We start from the raw sequence: 20,813 nt of genomic DNA on the forward strand, positions 1-20,813 counted from the left end.
GCAGCCAGCAGTTAAAACCTGTGTTCAGTGTTACTCTTAGTTATCATCTGCACTTCACATCTGAGAAAAACCAACGCAGACATTTTTCAGAATAATTTTCTCTGTAGCCCTGAGGCCAGGGCTCCTGTCGCTGTTTTCACCCGTCTCGTTAGAGTCACGTAGTGACGACCAGTCCTATAATGATGCTGTCTGTTCAAGATAAATAAAACAATAAAAAAAGATTAAAAAATAATTAATGGTGAGGTAAAAATGTGAAATTAATGGGAGGGGAAGCATAAATGCCGTCCTGGGCCTAAGATTGTTGAAGGTTTAGATTTTCTCGTCATTAAAAACAGCCTGAAGCTGTTAAAGGAAACTAAGTGTTTTAGTTCCAGTGTCTCAGTGACGAGCAGCCACACGTGAAGCAAACATGAAAGAAAGGTGAAAGTGCGAGCAGCCCACACAAAGAAACTGGACTAAAAATCAGTCGTTTGTCCTTCAGCACCAACAAGAACTGTCAATCAGGTTTTTTGAGATGCCACTGAGGTGATTGTGCACAATCGTGGCTTCATAAGTGGAGCGTTTTTAATTATAACGAGGAGAAACTAATCACTGCAATAATTTAAAACTGAAGGAGGAAATTCTGTGGAAACAGAGAGAACCCACACATGATGAGCCTCTGTCACAGCCACGGAAACACTGAGACGAGCTGCGCGTTCGTGCTTTAAATCAGGCTTTACATCGGCAAATAAAAGAACGCGATTAACCCCGAACTCCCATCTGAGCGCCGCTGACAGTTTCCTTTATCGCTCTGCATTGTTCGGCTGTACGTCGCACGTCACGCGGCGCGCTTTGTTGCAGAGTTTATGAAATAAACAGCAGCCAGAAGGATTCGAGTGTGCTGTCAGTGCAGGTTCACGCCGTGGTGTTTTCAAAGGCTGAGCCAGAAACCCGGAGCAGGCTCACGGGAAGAATAAAAGGCTTGCCCAAATTATAGTGGAGATATTGGTTTCCAACGTAATGGCTGTGTTATTTGGCCAAACATGTCCCAAGCTCCTTGAAGGAGAGGCAGACTAAATAGAGTCATGTAGATTTGTAGGTTAATGTCCTGAAAACAATGTTAATGTGGCAACTAGAAAACAGCAGCACAAGCCCGCCGAGGGGAAGCGCAAATTTACTTTGGCTGCACAGGTCACCACAAAAGGTGCCAGTGGGTAGAAAACGGTGCTGAAAGTACCAGGGGTGCAGTTCGGTAAACACTGACTGCACGAATTATCGAGGAGAAGCGAAGGAGCGAGGTGGAATTTGGTGACTGGGATATAGGAATAAGATTGACTCGACTCTTTATGAAAAATTATTTTCATTTCCATCATTTCATCTACATAATAAAGGAAGTGGTCACACCGAGAAACGGGGGAATTATAGAGGGCTGTCAGCAGCTGTCAGTGTAGGACTACGTATCCGTGATTTCAGGGCTTAATTTGCTGTTTCTCTGCCAATTGTGGCAAATTATTCAGTCACTTTACATATACTTACGCAGCATTGTAAGAGTCCTTCACTACACGACCTGCTTTTAAAAACATTTCAGTAAAAAAGCAAAAGCAGAAAAACTTCCACATTATATCTTCATCCTGTTCTCACCGAATCAAAGCGCTTCTCAAATGTAAGACTGAAACCTTAAATCACATCTCTGATCGACACACCGGGCTGAGACTGAGCGTCTCCTTCTTTGTGTTTTCACAGACTCGTATTGATGTCTTGATTAACTTGTTGATGCTGAATCATGATAGCCATCACTCCGCTTTAAAACCTTTAAAACCTTCTTGTAGATCAAACGAGGGCAGATAAATGGAGAACGACATGCAGCTTAAATTCCATTAACAGTTTAGATTTCTTTATTCTGATTGTTTGCTTTATGTAAAAATGTAATCGTAAACATTTCACAGTAATTTTATCTGCCTGCATGACTGGTTAAACAAAGGGTTTCAACATTCATTACACAGGCCTGCAGGCCGGTCTGTAGGGAAGCCACCAACTGGTAAATGTTTACAGACAAGTCTGTGGCTTCCATGCAAATTACAGACAACTGCAGCAACCTGTTAGAGACCAAAACAATTCTAAGGAGGTTTTCAGTGCAGCACTGTGGACCTCTTTGTGACCAATTTGATGCTAGCATATTCCATCAAAGCCTCGCGAATGCTTGCAAAATACACACCTTTCCACTTACGACCAGTGGCTACCAGTGGATTGAAACGTACTATCCGGCAAAACGTGAACCGAAAGTCGTCAAGGGGAAATAAACCATGGACTCTTAGCTGGTAAAGTTTCAACTTTCAAAATGAGTGGTACTTAGACGATACCTCATAAGGTTGACATCCACAGCAAATGAAAATGCTTTTCATAAAAAAATCCTTCCAAAATTTTTAACTTAGGTTTCTGAAAATTTGCCTATTCAGCATGAGGTTAAAATAAAACCCTACCCTAACCATGGATGGGTCTGAATGAAAGGGTGACCGTGGTTCAGGGGGTTGGGAATCGCATCTGTAACCGGAAGGTCGCCGGTTCGATCCCTGGGCTCTCTGTCCTGGTCGTTGTGTCCCTGTTTACCCTACTTGCCTACTGGTGTTGGCCAGAGGGGCCGATGGCGCGATATGGCAGCCTGGCTTCTGTCAGTCTGCCCCAGGGCAGCTGTGGCTACAACTGTAGCTGCCTCCACCAGTGTGTGAATGTGAGAGTGAATGAATAGTGGCATTGTAAAGCGCTTTGGGTGCCTTGAAAAGCGCTATATAAATCCACTCCATTATTATTAATCCATTGTCTGTAGTGGTCCAGGTCTGGAGGTGACTAAGAGGCTAACCGCTAACAACAGATTGCCTTTCAATTATTTATTTGACCTATTTGGCAAACCCAAATGGAACTCTTAAAATATAATTTAAAATAACTTTTAAAAGCAAACATCTTCTCATTTCTGAATCTATGATTGTTTAGCATGTGGCTAAAACCTAGTTAACCCTACCCATAAGGCCATCTCTTGGACTGTATGAGGAAAACCACTTTATATTCTGTGTATTTCTTCTAAACAGAAAACATGTCAAAGTAAAGAACTGTGAATTAAGTACCTGCCAGCAAACTGGTCTTGGAGCTCATCGTGCTGTTGATTGTTGAGGCTGTTGGTGCGCTGGTCCATCAGCCAGCCCATCTCAACCTCCAGCACCTTACTGTTGTTGTTTGTTACGGCTCCTTCCTGACAGCGCTGGATGATGCTGGGTGGAATGTTTTCAGGGGAACACATAGGCAGCCCCTGTCCTCCATTCACGCCATTGTTGTGAAAAAGTTCTGCCAAGTCCATGCTGCCGCTCTGCAGCCGACTATCGGTGAACCAGCGGGCCAGTTCTCCGCGAGCCAGTCCTGTCCGACCCTCCAGCTGGCTGAACTCCTCAGGGGAAGGCCACCGCGTTTGAGCAAAATCGTCCTTGAGGAGCGCCAGGGATCGGCCGTCTGGAGGCACTGAGCAGGAATTCAGATTGGGGACGGAAGGTGCAATGGTGCCAGGAGCAATCATGGACAGGGGGTGTGAAGTTGGTGGAGGGCTTTTAAGGAGGCCTACACCGGTGCTTGGTTTGTGAATCCCATTCAGTTGCAGTGCTTGGTGCTGATGTAGCTGTTTCTCAGTGATGGCACCAATGCCATTGCCGCCCATCCTTTTAGTGCCCATGGAGTTCAGAAGGGCTTGCTCCAGGTTGTCACGAAGCGCGCGGCGCTCTGCAAACCAGCTGTCGATTTCCTGATGAGACAGGCGGGTTATGGCCGACAGATTATCCACGTCGCTGTGTGTAGGAAAGCTGTTCCGCAAGAAGTTCTCCTCCAAGATCTTCAGTTGTTTTGCCGTTTTTCCTTTCATCCTCTCCAGCAAGGGGAACTGGGTCAGCACCGAGGACTTATGTTGAAAATCTGGTTTTGGTACTGCTGGGATGTCCCCACCGTCCAAATGTAAGATTCCATTATTGTGACCAGGAGAGGTCTGATCAAAGGGCCATTTCCCGTCCATTCGAGACGTTCCATTGGCCTCTGGCAGAGGACTGACTACCTTGTCTCCTCTGGGGTAGCTGGCTTTCAGCTCCACTCCTTGCTGCTCTTTTAATTTCTTGCCATCCAAGGAGAACGCTGAAATCTGGGATGGAGCTTTAGCCGGAGCACGGATGGACTGGATAATTGTCGGCCTCCTTACCTGTGAAGTAATGAGCGGAGGGGAGTTCGGCAAATTTAAATCAGAAGCTGGCAAATTGTGAGAACTGGGGTGTTTTTCTTTGGAAGGGACGGGCACGGTACGGGGAATAAGTAAACTGTTTCTGAACGGAGAGACAGAGATTGGTGGGGGGGCAATCATTGGCCTTGTTAACGACTCTGGAAAGACTATGGAGGGCAGAGACACCACCGGCTTTGTTTTGGGATTTCCTGACGCCGAGAGAATCTTCCCTTTGGAAGACAAAGATGATGATGACAACGATGGAGGCGGTGGCATTAAAGGCACAGCAGCGGATGACCTCTTCATCTCTGTGGTAACCAGAGGAACTGCTACAGGTCTTTTCATCTCCACGGGAACAAGAGGTGGAGCCATTGGGAGGCGGCCTTTTGGGGGAGGAGGTGGTGGGGGAGGAGCCATTAGGACCTTGTCTTTAGGGTCACCAGAGTGGGGCGCCACTGCCATGATGGGTCGCTTGGACTCAAACACTGTTGACAGCTGTGTCGGCAGGGGTCGCTTAAGGGAGTGGCTAGAGCCTGCCGGGGAGTTTGTGGTGACTACAGTTAGCCCATTGGGCGCAGTCGTCCGGACGTGACCGAGATGCTCGACTGTCGTGTGGACGATGGGCTGCTGTGAGGCTTTGGCAGACGGCCGAGAGATGGGGCTTGTAGGCAAGACGGTGAACGTGTGATGAGCAGGAGGGATGGAGCCATTAAACATTTTCTTCCTGGCTTCCTCCACCTCTTCTGGGGACCAAGTGATACCTTGCTTCAGCCGCTGGGTAGTGAACCAGACTTTGATCTGTTCCTCCGGGTGCTTGGAGGCAGCTGTAAGCCATGACAGCTCAGCATGCGTTGGGTATGGGAATTTATTAAAGGAGGCGATCAGCGTCAGGTTGTTGTCTAAAGAAGGGTTATATTTGGTGGTGTTCAAGGGAACGGCTATTTTTGGTACAGAGTTAAAGTTGGGTGGACGCTGGAGCATTGGGGTGACATGGGAGAGCCCTTGGACGATGGTGGGTTCAGGGATGATGACTGTTCCGTTGATGTTCACTGCTGTGATTTGGTCCTTCTGGATCAAACCGTCCAGCTGGCTTTTCAGTTCGCTCCCTCCAAAGAGCGTGTGCACACTACCCGGAGATTTCACTGTGGTAGATATGCAAGGTGGAAACACAGAGCTACTGTGGCTTTCACCTTTTTCATTTGTCACGTCGCATTCAGCTGAATTGTCCTTGCCTTCGATTGTCTGCTCTAAGATAGTCTGATTGTTCATTTTTATCCTCTTGAACTTGAAGTTCGTCTCACCTGGGTGCCGGCTCTCGTTGTGCTCTGTGAGCGAGTCAAACTTCTTGGTGTTGAAGTTGCAGACAGCACAGAGGTACAGTGGATTTAGAATGACGTTAGGATGGCTCGAGTCCACGTGTTCTTTGAAGTCATTCAGGTTCTGCGTCGAAAACGGGCAGTATTTGCACTCGTAACCTCTTCCCTGCTTCTTCTGGGACACCGGGTCTGATTCTGGCGCTTCTTTGTCCTTCCCCCCTCTGGCTTCTACATCTTCGATGACAGGGGGGTGATCTTCACATCCAGACTGCTGCTCTTTGTCTAAGTGTTTTGGAAATGCCTTCCGGTCTGGATTATCTCCATTATCCTTCATGAGGTTTTGACTCTTTTTCGCAGATTCAGGTGGTTCATTTTCTCTCACATCTTTGCTTGCCAATATTTCCATGTCCATCACCTCCTCCGGGTCATCTTGTTCATCAGGCAGGTCGCTGATGACCCGGACCATGCAGGGGGTGGAGGACTTTCTACGACTGGACATGATTGCGGCTGCTGCTGCTGCTGGTGATGATGGTGGTGCTGGTGTTGCTGATTGTGTTGACGATATTGTTTTTGGCTGCTGCTGCTGCTGGTGCTGGTCGAGGACGTCAGCGTGTCTGCGTTGGGGGGTCTTTACTGGGGCGGAACGGAGCAGGTGGTTGTGGAAAGTGGTAGGCGGTTGGATGTGGAGTCTCCAGTGTGTGAGAGGGAGGGCGAGAACCGGCTGACGGCGCTGGCCCAGGACCGGTTGTGCAGTGGCGTCTCCCGCTCACTGGCAGTGTCAGCTACCGACCTCGGCGTCATGGGAGGGCATCACAGACAGCAGCGGCGTTCAAGCTGCACGGGGACGAAGACAAAGAGAGAAAACGACACATTAATACTGTTTGTGTTCAGTGAGCTGTGAGGAAGCCACTTAGAAAGGGCTAAAAATCTGAGAAAAACATGTCGGAGAGAGAAAGACGTCACTATAATAATGTTTGTGTCTGATGTTCACTCCAAACAGGATAAACAACAGGGAAAGTGCATGATGGGCAATGAAAGAAAGAGGGGAAAACTAGATAATCTGCACTTTGGTAAACAAGCCTTTTTGATGAAACATCCTTTGTTTGAGGTGAAATCAGCACAGGAACAGGAAAAAAGAGTGGAGAGAATCACTTATAGGGATACAGTTTTAATCAAAAGTTTATCATCTTGGACATGAATGTTTTAGTAATGCTTTCATATTTCACAATTTCTGAGAACTTTTTCTGGAGCTGAATTATTTCACACCCTCTAAGATTATGAGAAAAAGAAACAAACTCAATAATTTAGTGAACAAGTTTTAATTTATTATAGATTTCCTGAAATAAACACAGGGTGAAAATAATATATACGAGGTCAAGAACATTTATACACCCACTTAGATGTCCTAACCAGCCACGGTCGAGTCTCTGTGCCAACACATAAAGGGAAATCGTTCGACTGACTGATGCACGGCGACATGTGAAAATCTGGGGAGCTTAGATAAGTCAGGGATATCTTGGAGTCGTTTCTAAAGGACTGCATGTTCCAAGATCATCCGTTCAATCCACTGTTTCTTCTCAGGAAGTGCAGCTACTGTGCCAAGGTCTGAAAAACTATCCAAACTTTCACCCTGAGCTGAGAGGGTGAAAGCTGCTCTGGTTGGTCTGAACAGACCTGCCATGAACTGGAAACGGCTCAAACATCAGCGTTACCGCCTGCTGTCCAGATCCCCAGTGGCTAAAATACGGACACCTCGACTAAAGTTTGAAACTGACCGAGTGCACAGTGAAAAATGTCCTCTGAACCAAAGTTTTATGATTGCATGAGGAAAAAAAACGAGTTGTAGGACACACTTGCTCGTTGGTTGAATCATCTTATATTAACTATATAATTGTTGCAGCCAGACCGAGCTAAACCCACAAAGTCAGCACTGCAAACCAGAGACGCTGCCTACCAGCGTCAAACAGCTGTTTATGCTGATGACGGGTGGTTTAAACACACAACAGGTTTCTGGATTTGTCGACCGTAAACAGACTCTATCTAGAACTGTGTAGTCCATAGACTGGACACTAAAGGCCTGACCCTTTTCTAAAGTCAAGTTTTCATCAATAGTTATCCGGAGAGCTGGGAAAGCTGTCACTGTGAATCTGCCAGGGCTAAACTTAAAAACTACCACCACAAAGTCCCAAAGCATGCAGACTGATGAAAGCTTACACAAAGAAAATTAAGTCCAGCCATGGGAAGGACGGGAAAACTTTTATTTTGCTTTTTTGCACATGGAGAACTTGGAACGGTCCATGCTAGTGTTTTCTCTAACATGCATGGATGTAGTCACCTATCGGTTATTAAAGTCCGGTCTTAATGTTTGCCGTGGCCACACACCTGACAGTCAGACGGTAGGCCCGTTAAGTTTTTACTGGAATGGGACAAAAACTTTACGAGGTTAATGTTTGTTCAGCGAGACGTGAAACTAGCGCCGGAGACCACAAACTCATCAGGAAAGTGTTACTGAGGCCGCAGATCAAGTGAGCCGAGGGCCACAGGCTAGAGGAGTCGCCCCCTGCGGGCCAAAAGAAAGAACGCAGGTTTATGGCACTATCAGGCCTAGATGTTGATTTTTCCCATACATCTGTAATTCAAACAGGGACTTATTACTTGCTCCTATGGTTACTAGAGAGCGTAATTACTACTCTACTGACCTCTAGATGCTTCTCGCAGGCTCTGCAAGGCTAATAATTTCAAGCATTCCCGTATGAAGAGTACCTATAACCATGTTAGGGAAACAAAGTCAGCCCTTTTTACTGCCCACAAGTCATGGCGAAACCCTCTGGAGCAGATCTGATCATTTTGTAACTCCCCATCCAAAGATGGGAGGTTCCAAGCTTAATTAGCGACGTGATATTTTGCGTCTCCTTTCCTGTAATGTCCGAGCCAGGTCTGTCAGGCCTGTTGGCGCTCATCTTAGCATCGCACTGGCTCCGTCGGGTCCGGTCTAATCAGGCCCTGGCAGGCGACAGCGTTTGCTGACAACACCAGAAGGCCAGAAGTTAAAAATAAAGGAAGTCCGGCTGACAACTCGAGACGCCACGCTCGAAAATTATGATGAATCAGAGTGCCACTTAATCAGGACACGCCGTTCCAGGCCAATCACATGTAAATGCGATAAATTGAAGACGTCCACGGCAACTACAAAAGACAAAAAAAAGTCTCCAAACTCCAAACCCCATTAAAAAGACATTAAGCGCCTTTCATAGATTCGGGCAAAGACAACTTCACAGGATAATTACCCTGTAATCATGTAATAAGAGAGACTCAGTGATGAGATCTCCTGACAGCTATCATCCACACAATGGAACGGAGGAAGTGAGGTAAAAACAGACGGGGAGAGAGAGGAAGATAGGTGTGAATAAATACAGAAGAGTGCAATAATAAAAGGAGGACAAAAGGAAAAAAGCAGGTAAATGGGAGGAGAGAGAGGAGAGAGAATGGCGAAGGCGCGCAGAGATAAGGGGAAAAAGAAAGAAGGGAGAGTCTGAAAACTTCCAAGCTAATGAAAGAGAACAGGCACAAAGCAAAAGACGTTTTAACTAGGCCATGGCCTGGCAGACAGAAAGAGAGAGACGACGGCGAAAGAATGGAGGAGAAGAAGAGCGAGAAAAGAAGGCAGATAAACATAAAGGAGGAGGAGGAGGAGGAGAGGAAAGGGACAACAGAGTGTTTCAGGAGGAAGAAAAAGGGAGACGGGGAAAGATAAGCAGAGAGCAGAGGAACAGAGAGTAAGAGGCACAATCGAAAGCAGATGAAGAGAACGAGAGAGATGAGAGGACGACGAAAACATTTCCATTTGACAGTAAAATTTTAACGGATAATAAAATGAGGTTTTGGTGCACTTTCTATCAGGAAAGTTGAAGCTTTGAAAAGGTGCCCCAATCAGTTGGGGGAAAAACACATTTGCCAGGGAAAAAAATGGGTACTTCAACACTTAATTAGTATTGGGCAAGCTGTTATTTGTCCCATGTGTCACTTAATGCTGGACATATTTCATGCTCTCGCAGCCTTGATCAGCTTCTCATCGCCTGCACGGGAGACACATTTTATAGCTGCAGAGTATCCAGAGCCCGTCTGAATTGTTGCACTGTGCAATGAGACTGAACTAATCCTATGTTATTATAAATCTCATGCATTTACATTGCTGCTTATTGCACGCTTCGGCTAATGGCGTTTCCTCAAACAACGAGCATAAAAACACCGACAATCAATTCATAAAAAAACGACTCGAACCCAAACGTGTCCGACGCGCTCGCCTCGAGGAGTTCAAAATTTCAGTCCCAAACCTCGTTGGAAAGAACCAAACGCACCGCGGGGCGAATAGATGCAATCCAGAGTCCACCTCCTCCCTCCGTCTGCCTCTAAAACCTGCTGCAGCACAGCATGACCCGACCCCGCGCAACCTGATTAGACTGAATATGGTTTTGGACCCAGCCCAACTCAAGTCCCTGGGTCAGGTCTCGGTTACTGGGTAACCAGAGGGGCCTGTGAGGACCTGTAGCCTGTAGCGCCCGAGTACCGCAGAGTTCACGAGTTTAAAAAGTTTCACTTGGAAATGATTTAAAAATGACTGATAGGAGTAAAGGGCAGGCCCGTTCTGCTTCTCCCGATTTAAATCTGTGTTGGTGCTCAATTATCAGTGAAGTCTGTGTGAGGACTTCTACTATGGTCATCTCAGCCACAGAAGCCCCACCCACCGTTTAAGAGGGGCGACCAATCAGAAGAATATTAGCTTAATGGACCAAAGCGCTGTACCAGGTCCCAGCGTAAGAGACGTGGCTCAGTCTGAGACTGAAAACACGGAGCTGGAAACGAGCCGAACGCCACATCACCGTTTACTTCCTGCTTCGCCGCGACGCTTCTCTACCAGCCATCTCCGCCCACACATCCACAGTGTTTCCTCTGTGAAAAGAAACCCACACAGGCACGAGGAGAGAGCCTCAGCCGGGACTCAAACCCAGGACCTTCACGCCGTGCGGCACCAATGATGACTGAACCACCGACCCTGCATCTGAAGGGAAGATGCAGTGAAGGATGTAAAAACATAACCATACAAAAGTCTGGCGTGGGGCACGGGAGAGACTCTAAAACAGGGGGTCGAACACGCTGAAGTGTCCGGTTCAGGCCTCGCGGACGTATCTGAGCGTTTCACAGGATCCCAAACTGTAACGTGAGTTTAATGAGGCTGGAGAAACGTTTTTCTACAGACATCTCGTGCCGTTCGTCATCTGTTTGCTAATGAAATGCTCATTAAATGAGAAAAATAATCCAACAACCTGTCGTCTGGCTAATTTTAAACCGAGCGTGGCAGCGGTTGTTTTTCACCTGCTTCCAGCTTTTATAAAATCTTGGCTCCGCTTCAGGAGACACATTTATTTACGCTCAACGGGAAAAAATTTGGAATATTTGCATCGTGCATCGTTTTACTGACCCAGCCAGCTCACCCCTGCTTTAAAGGCGAGTTGCACTTACATGTTATTTAATGAGGCTTGATTAAACACTTTGTGTCCATTAAATTAGGATTTTATAGTTTAACGCAGAAATACATCCAGTAACCTTCAAAGAGAGGCTGCAGAAACGCTCTGTTGCTCTTTACACCCACACAAACTGCAACGCTCCAATCTGAGCCACACCCACATTTCCAGACACGGAGGATAACCCGCTGCAGCATCGGTCCGCCCTAACCTGTGAGAGCAAGCAGCTGATCACAGCTTTTAGAGATGCCCAGGTGCGCGTTTACGCTAAAATGGGAGTTAAGCTGCTCTTAAAAGGCACTCCAGGAAACGGTGCACTAATAACCCAATAAAGCAATCAATACGCAGCCCTAATACGGGCCAAATTCTAGCAAATACTTCAATCTCCTTTCAGATCCTCTCTCCTTGTGCGTTTGCTTAAAATACTTGGCCAGAGACCCAGCTGCTGCCAGAGGTGAAGTGGGAAAAGAGGGAGGGAGACGGTAAAGGAGATAAAACAAAAAGAAGAGTGTGGGAGGAGTTGGAGAGAACAGAGCAGGGAGTGCATGTATAGGAAGACGAGTGTGTAGGAGCCAAAAAAACAAAAGAAGGGAAGAAAGCGCGAGTGCTTAGCAGTAAAGAGGTTGAGAGAAAGGACACGAGAGTGTGGGAGGAGAGAGAAATGAGACGGATGGAAGGAGAGAAAAGGGGCGACAGAGAGGGAAAACAGAGCTGGAGAAAACAGATTGGACGAGGGAAAGTAAGAAGCGTAGAGGCAGACGGAGCTGCAGGCCCGAGCTTTTCATCCGAGCAGCGATGGCAGCCTCGCTTCCCGTCGACGAGGAAGAGCGCTGCGGCTGCCAGCTCGCAAAAAAGAAAAAAGAAAAGTAAAAAAAACAGAGCTCAGCAGTGTCATGTTTTGCTGCATCACTGGGTCGGCCTCGAGGACTCCGGGCCAACTTCTGACGAGGGGAGTCATATGCCGCTTGGCTGCGTCCCATTTTATTGGGCTGAGCTCGCCTCCGTGCATGCTTGTAATTACTCGTACAGTATTTGTGTGCAGGGGATTGTTTGGAGCACGGCAGTGCTTCGTAATTATTGAGGAAATAATAAAACTGCAGCAGTGACAACAGTGATTTGCAAATTGCAGGAAGCGGCAAATTGTCCTTTTGAGAGGCAGGTGAGTTTTTCCTCAATCAAAAACAAGCAAACCTTTGTTCCCTCCTTTAATTGGTGCACATTAGAGTATCAATTTTAGACGGAGGCAACAAAGTCTCCCAGGATTCCCTGCGTTTAAACACCACGACACAGAACTCTCCTCTGAAAGTGACACCAAGTAACTCGATCGGTGGGGTGAAGCAGGGTTCGGGGGAAAAAAGATCTGATTTTCACCTCCGCCAAGGGCAAACCGTCAGTCTAACTGCAAACTGTATCCATCCATCTAACTGACTGCATCGCAGCTCGCACGTCGAGGCGGCGAAGGGCGTGCTGGAGAGAAAAGGGTGTCGAGGAAGCCATAAAACAAGTCGGCGAGGAAAGAGAAGATAATGAGGAGATATCTTGGGAAATGAAATGACAAATTAGGAGGACGAAAGGCAGATTGGAAGGAGCCCAGTGTGCTAATAGGAGGGGTTAAAGACGTTTTACTGGAACAAGGGCAAACTGGAGGGGGCGAGGGCTCGTGGGGAGGGAGGCGATGTACATTTTGGCACAGAGGAAGCTCAGCTGCAAACAAACTGAACCGGCAGGCGTCTTGTCATCAGCGGGGATCTAAACTACTGTAGGGCTGGCCTGGCAGCTTGTAATTCATAATGAGACCAAAACAGACTTCGGGGACTCGCTCAGATGACTTTTTCTTCCCCCAAAGCAGCTCTGAAGCCGTTTTTAACACGTGAGCCGACATGAGGATGAGACACAGAGACGTCTCCAAGTACAGCTCCACTTCACAAACCAAAGATCAACCTCTAATATTTTCAGTTTAGTTGATAAAATCTCTGAGTTTTTAGACAAAAATATATAAAACTTTTCAAAACGACCTCCAGAAACAAAAAGGCTCATTTCTAATGAGATGACAGCATAAAAACACCCAAAAGTTCAGGAGGTGCAACCTGCTGCAGTACATTAAAAACTATAATCTGCTACAGTAATCATGATGCAGTGTGATTGATGAACGAGGAGGCCGGGGTGGATGGATGGTCTCCAAAACATCAAAGTGTGACTCGTGTGCTTCAAAACGAAGCAAAGTGGGAAATGTAAATAACACAGAGTACAGTCTGTGCGGTCATACTTCCTGTTCCACAGCTCCCACAGCTGGAGCACGTGCAGAAAAGCACAACGTTCATGTTTCCTGCAAACTGCGTCTATCGTTCAGCATTACTGAGGCCCTCACAGATGTGACCCTCACACTAACATGAACGGTTACAGGCCGAATCAGGTCACGATGCTTCTGTTTTATTTGCAATAAGAATCTATGAGTCATTTTCTTTTGGACCCTTTGAGAGTTTTCAGGGTTTTATGCTGTAAAGTTACTGTTAGATTCTCTTTACTGGTTTTATTTTGTTTGGAAAGCTGTTGATGGGATAAAACCATCATCAGGAGGTGGAAACGAATCAGAGGAAACACCTCATGTCCTGCTGTGACTGCAGGCCTGAAGTTGTCTGATACCGGTTTCTACGTTTGATCCTGCGCGTAGGTTTCTCCCTCTGATTGTTGATTAATGCGACCATGTGCAGGTCAGCGGGACGGCGGTAGGACAAGCACAACACTTCCAGTTGTTGGTTAAGTGCGATTGTTAGAATGAGGAAAAGGACAGCTCTGATGTGTAATGTAACAACAACAACAACAATCTTTATTTATAGAGCACATTTAAAAGCCTTGGGCATACCAAAGTGCTTTACATAAAACAATAAAAGGTTCAAACATTGATAACGGATAAATAAAAATAACGAGTTATGTTCATAGATAAAAGCTACCAATAAGAATGACTACAGCACATGGGTAATGTAAGAGCTGGTTGCACAGTGGTCAGAGCAATCAGCTTAATTAGGCCACTATTAGCACTGATGCCGACTGATCAGGACATGCCTAACAGATCTGAAACACCTGACATGCTAATGGTCCCTTTGGGAAGACGCTGCTGCCGGCGCGCTCGCTGTGTTCCCAGGTACGGTGACTAACAGGCAGGCGAGGAACATGCAAATGAGGCGGCTGAAAGAACCACCGGGGACTGAAAGTTTGGCGCTTTAAAGGCGGCGGCGGCGCTCAGAAACTAAAAGCGTCCTGGTTTCAGAGTCCCCGTGACCCTCCTCCCTCAGGCACACAGTCATCATGCAGCACAAAAACCACCAGCTCTGTGTGTGTGTGTTTTAACATAAGTGTGTGGACGCTAAATGATTGATCAAAGGATGGCTTTGTGTGGGCACCTCGTGGTGCTAATGCATCATTAACACAGCTGGTAGTATGACCCAGCTCTTCTGAGAGCTGCCAGGCTATTTCCAGCAGCTTTCTCTTAAGCTTATAGAGATCCAAATCTCACTCGTGTTATATAAGAGTTCTGCGAAACATACTGAAAGGACGTCACGACTAGTTTTACCTCAGGTTATTTTAGCTGGCCCCTTTACAGGAGAGGCAATAAAAGATGTTTCACCGCTAGTGCAGTCTGCAGGAATTACTGACATGATGAAATTACAGACGGAAAACAGCACTCCCACCCGAAGGATAATCTGTCCTAACAGGGCTGCGAGTACGTCTGGGTGACACTAACAAAATCAAACACAGGTACCGCCATACTGACAACGGACGGGCGGGCGGCGGGATGGCGGTAAAGCTCAACTGTAATGGCCTGTTTGCACAGGATCTGTCAGCATGCAATGCATTCTGGTACTGTGGCGTTTGGAGAGACAGCACATCCTTATTTGCTTCATTTGAAATCCACTTCGTGTAAATGCGGGCGTGCGGTGCAACGTTACGGGTAAAAACGTATGCCGCGGACGTTCTACCTCTAAAATACAAAGACAACTCCTGTGACTCACCCATCAAGCGTCCAGTGCTGGAAGCGAACATGAACAGGTCACTTTGTTAAATCCTGAACTGTAAAGCTCAGAATTCAAATTTACTAATTTTGTGTTTTCAGACCATGAAAACGTGTAAAGCTGCTGAAACACTGTTAGCCCACAGGTTTCGTCACATCAAGCCTATTAACCAGTGTCCTCGATCCAAACCCAGTTCACTGCGGGGCACTCTGGTTTGCTTTGTATTGTGTAACGTACAGAAAGGCTTAGTTAGGAGTTGGTGATAAAACCAACAATCCCCGGCTCAAAGTGGGCCAGAGCGGCGCCGGAGTCAACCCGCCGAGCTCGCAGCGCCTCTCCCGTTATTCTTCTCAAATGAGCGTTTATTTTTGCTTTGTTACTTTCAGGCCAAAGGTCAAAGTGCGTTATTTATAAAGGTTAGTTTCACGAGCGCACAGAGTACATGTCTGTGCTTTAATGTCGTTTCCCCAACAATAAGCTGAAAGTTCAGAACATCAGCTGCTCGACTCAAAGTGCTGACAAGTTGATAAACCTCTGTCCTTACATCAATATGCATGCCTTTGATTATTCAGAAGAGCCACGCCCACGCACAGCTCCGGATCTGGAATCAATTCTTTTTTAAACTTAGTCTGCAGATGTATATGAACTTTTATCCTGTCAAATCCATTTAACGTTTGTCCAGCTTGTTAAAAGGTTAAAAGGTACAAACGGACCAATCGCATGACCTCATAAAACTGAATAAAGTAAAATTAAGTGAAAATGGCAGCTCTGATTCGAGCCTCAGACTCAAAAGGAGCAGAAAAGCAGCGCTGAGCGCGAGCGCATTTTATTTTGAAAAGAAAGGTCCACGCTTAGAAGCACGGCCCAAGGCCAAAAGGCCCGTTAAGCATTAGACAACTTGGAAGCGTTAAATGGAAGCGGAGACTTAATGACCGATGGATCTTATGAGGCAATTTGATGCACTGATGAGAACAGAGCTGTCTTTTCATTGGCAGAGAACCTTGAGTGCAGTTTGGGTTTCGGGTGATTGGCTGGGCGATTGGAACGGCGCTCTCGGTCACGTGACCGCGATGTGCGTGGAGCCGGCCAAACTCTCGTATCGTTGAGCGTCTCAAGGTCGACCTCGAGAGCTCAACACGAATGACATCGATCCATCTATTCATCCCTCCGTCACTGATCTAACGTCTCTTCAGCTGCCAACTCTCTGCCTGACCTGACGTCAGCGGGGCCTCCGCGGTAATTTAATACAACAGAGACGCAATCCACGAGTTTTACTTTCATTTCTGATTCCCGGTGGGAATTCTGGGAAGCATAAGGAGCAGCGTGGGGGACTGTCAACAAATCTAAAACAATCACTGAAGAATAAATGAATTTATTTAAAGGAACAAAAGAAGAACCAGAAGAAGAATCGGCTCGTTAGACCCAGAAAAATATTTAGAAACTTCTTTCTGTAAAAACGTGGAACTGTCGTCATAAACGTTTCCAATCACGGCTCGTTTGTGCTTCAATATTTAAGTTGTTATTTCTACTGGAAGGTTTGACATCATCCATCACATTCGGTCTACCAGGCTTTTTTCCCTCTGCCACGGCGAGGTAATTATCCCCGTGGTGCATGAAAAACAATAAAGAGGTTAATTAACGTCTGTCTATTTCTATTATGATTCATCTGGATAGAAACCAAATCAATTTGGTTCTAGTGGAATTTATTTTCCAGATAGGCAGGTCCAGAAGTTTCTTTAGTGCTTCTGCCTCCGCACGCCATCGCAGCTGATTTTACCCTGACCCATCCAGATGTGACGTTCAGCTTGAACTCGCAGCTGTTTCTACGCGCAGACAGAAAAACCAGCAGAAACCGAACAGGCCGACTGAAGATGTGCGGACCTGAGGCCGTGCGTCTGTGCACGCAGCTCACGCCGCTGAGCTCACGCCGCTGAGCACACGCCGCTGAGCTCACGCCTACAGTGCGTGAGCTCCCACGGCTCGCTGATACAGCCGATCTGAACAAAAATCTGATTCCAGCTCAATGAAACCAAATCTGTGGATCCTGTTTGACGTCAGTCTGTCGGAAACCTGCTGTTAGCTGGAGTTCGTTACAAAAAAGTTATTTTTTCACTCAAATTTCCATTAAATATGATTTAAGTGCAGGAGCACACACACACACACACACACACACACACACACACACACACACGGATAGAAATATTGCACCTTGTCCTGCATGTCTGAGTTATTGTAGTTTCATACGTAGTTCCAGGGTTGGTCATTCTCCAGGTTTTTATTTTGAGGTAACTGGAATAAACTCGCTCCACACTGCAGATTATAAAACTATTACTCAGGCTTGCATATATAAATCTAACAGCAGGTCCTGTATGAATAACAATCATCTGTATCAACAGAATTATTGTCAGCGTCTACACTGATAAATCAATAATTATGACCAAAAAACTACGAAACACAGACTTCTGTATGATGAGTACTTTTACTGTTGGTACTTGAAGTATACTTTGATGTACTACTCCTTCATCTAAGAGTACTTGTTTGTAAAACACTCGACTCTCTGTTGACCTTTCACCTCATTCAAAACGAGACTTCTGAAAATAACTTATTGATTCAGCATGTGGAGTTACAGCCTAGCCCCCAAATGCTGATGGACCTTATGAAAGTGTTGCATTATTAATGCGAGCAGGAAAAGCTGCTGTCAGGAGCTGTTGACACCACAGAGGCTCGTGTGCGAGTGACGCTTCTCCCCCCGACCACAGCCGGGCTTCCTCGCGCTGCATCGGCCGAACTTACGGAATCACTGCTAATTAGGGACGGCTGATGTGCTGCTCTGTGCTCGTCTTAAAAAGCAAAGAAAAGAAGGTGGAGGCGACGATCGGCAGCTACTGAACGAGCGGGAGAAGCAGAGGAAGACAATCGGTTCTGTGGTGAGAAATTTAGAGGCTGTTGCCATTAATTAAGCGTCATTTTCCCCGTTAGCCGCAGAGCCGCAAAGGAAGGATCACCCGGATCGACCCGCACAGCGCCCCTGGGGATTGGACGCCTCTAATATAAATATAAACACCAGTAAATCTGACATTATAAATCTGTTGCCTCGGCGGCTTCACGAAGCCTGGATGAGGTTTTAATTCCACTCTCACATTAGCTTCATTTCAGCTGCGACTGCCTGACATTTAAATAAATAAAGGCAGACGCCCGACTTATCGCTCCACGCTGACAATATTATACAGGAAAACACACGCCTGTATTCCTGCCACACACACACACACACACACACACACACACTGAAACAGAGTTTACAGAGGTCAGAGGTCAAGATCAGCGACAAGCGCAACACCGCTCGGCTGAAGGGAAACGTCGGAAAACTTGAGTTTTAATGAGCGTTGTTTTTGGTGAAATGGCAGATAGTGTACACACACACACACACACACACACACACACAGCATGAATATCTATGAAGAGCCACACAAATATGCTGATTCACACACACATACGAAATCCTCGTGACCTCCAGCTGTCAGACTGGACACGCACACACACACAAAGTCACACAAATACCCACCGGCTTCACACGGCCATGGTTTAGTAATGCAGCACACACACACACACACACACACACACACACACACACCTGACATTCTATCAATTCTCCCACAGCAAACTGTCGGCCCCCCCGCGACCATGAAATATAAATGAAATACAATTAGCAGCTTTAAAGAACTTCATCAAGGCCAAGGCCTCGGTCCAAACACCCCCCGAAACCCCCAGCAAACACACACACACACACACACACACACACACACACACACACACACACACACAGTTCAGTGAACTCTGTCAGGAGCTAAATAAATAAATAAATCAACAACAAAATAACTCCGTCCTTGGTTGCAGCGACTCATCGCAAACATCCATCTGAGCCTCCGATAAATAATTAAAGCTCACAATGACTATATGTTTTACACACACACACACACACACACACACACACACACACACACACACACACACACTTTTTTCTTTTATTTTGAGGAAAAATAAAAAAGTTTTTTTAACGCCTCAAATTTGAGTTTTCTGCCTCGGAGCACGCCACTTTGCCCTCGCGAGCGCCCCGCTGTCCTTCCATCCTAAAATTTAATGGATGCAGTGACTCATTACAAAGTGAAGGGGGAGGAAGAGGGGAGGCAGGTAGGGGTGGAGAGGGGGGCAAAAAAAAAAAATTAGGAGAGAGATAGAGAGCGCTGTGCTTCATTTCCATGGCGTTACCATAGCAACAGCAGCGCAGGAGAGAGAGGGAGGGAGAGCGAGAGAGAGACGGCGAGGTGCCCTTCTGCCGTCGCAGCGCCTCACCGCCGAATATTAACCAGGCCTGTACGCTCAGGTGCTAATTAGGAGGAGAGGAGGAAGGGTGGAGGAGGGGTGGGGTGGCGAAGAGGAGGGAGGTCAGGAGGGTGGAGGAGAGCGAGAAAAACAGGAGTGAGAGGAGAGGTCAGGAGGAGGCGACAAGGAGGAGGAGGAGGTGTAGAGAGGAGGTCAAGAGGGGCCAGCGGATGGAGAGGAAGAGGAGGAAAAGAAGGGAGGAGATGAGGAGATAAGGGGGCGAGGAAGTGAATTCTCTTCTTCCGCTTCTCCTTCGGCCGGCCTGTCAGGTTGATCTGTTCTGCTCCGGGAGGTCAGAGGAGGACAAAAGGAGGTGAAACAGGAAAAAACAAGAGAGGAAGAGGAAGATTAAAGGAAGAGAGGGAGCGAGAGAGCGGGAGATGAAAAGGGAGGTTTGCAGACGTATAGAGAGAGGAAGCGAGTGATGAGAGGAGGCGAGACGGAGGAGGTGTAGAAAGGGAGCGAGCCGGGTCAATAAAACATGCATGAGACAGTCGCTCTGTGTACATCTGTGTGTTTAATTAGCATCCGTGTGTGTTCAAGTTGATCCTTTTTAAGATCTGGCCTCATCACGTGTGTCTGTGTGTGCGTCTATACGTTGTGATCTAGTGTGTCTGTGTCGTATTTAACGTCTGGTTTCTCCCCCCGTGTCCTCCCGTCACGTGTACATATTTCTGAGCGTACGCGTGCATGAATGTCTCCATATGTGGGCGTGTGTCTTCACGTGTGCGTGTCCTCAGCTAACACGGCGCCGTCTCCATCCAGTCATGAGCTGCTATAAGCCTGAGAGACTCTGAACTCCGACACAGACTTACATTCACTCGTATATAGGTCACTGCAGCCCGTCCATGCCAACAGCGCCGCCGCCGCCTTGCAGCTTCGACTCATTTAACCGCAGATGCCGGCGACAGGAAAAACAAGAAGGAGTGCGCTAAAGGAGGAGGAAAGTCTTAAGGTGTCACAGAGCTGCCTTCACCCTGCGTGTGATGATGGGAGAGATGCAGTGTTTATGCTTCGCGACGGCTCGCACCATAACCCAGAAAACATGGGCAAGTATCACTGAGCCACAAAGTCACAGGTCACGCTGTCACGGCCGCCACATCCCGATGTCATAAACCCGGGAGGTCACGACTTTCGAAACGCACAATCAAGCATTCATTTTGTTCTTTTGTTACTTTTAAAGTCCCAGAAAAAAGACGGAGAGATGACTGTTTGCTGAGTTGGCGGCCGGATCCATGGAGGAAGCATCGCCAACAGCATCATTTTTTAACCTGTATACGCCCACCAGGGCGACAGCCGTGTCCTCACTGACCAAAGTGGCCAAAACGCCGTCAAAGACTGTACACGTAACACCTTCATG

At 47.0% G+C, this 20,813-nt stretch overlaps 1 protein-coding gene across 5 annotated transcripts in view; it reads right to left on the minus strand.

The window, feature by feature from the left end:
• The window catches only part of LOC146548505 (zinc fingers and homeoboxes protein 2-like), a 128,900-nt gene that overhangs the window by 16,840 nt on the left and 91,247 nt on the right, over positions 1-20,813 (minus strand). For all 5 annotated transcript variants that reach the window (XM_085261795.1, XM_085261796.1, XM_085261798.1 and 2 more), the window contains one exon: positions 3,099-6,375. In XM_085261795.1, the coding sequence (XP_085117921.1) occupies positions 3,099-6,040 (2,942 nt within the window). In that variant the 5' untranslated portion in view covers positions 6,041-6,375. The remainder of the gene's footprint in view (positions 1-3,098; positions 6,376-20,813) is intronic.

The sequence above is a fragment of the Mchenga conophoros genome, linkage group LG22, assembly GCF_057382185.1.
Source record: "Mchenga conophoros isolate Kocher_MC1m ecotype Shallow Benthic linkage group LG22, M_conophoros_male_GT1.1, whole genome shotgun sequence".
Taxonomy (NCBI): domain Eukaryota; kingdom Metazoa; phylum Chordata; class Actinopteri; order Cichliformes; family Cichlidae; genus Mchenga; species Mchenga conophoros.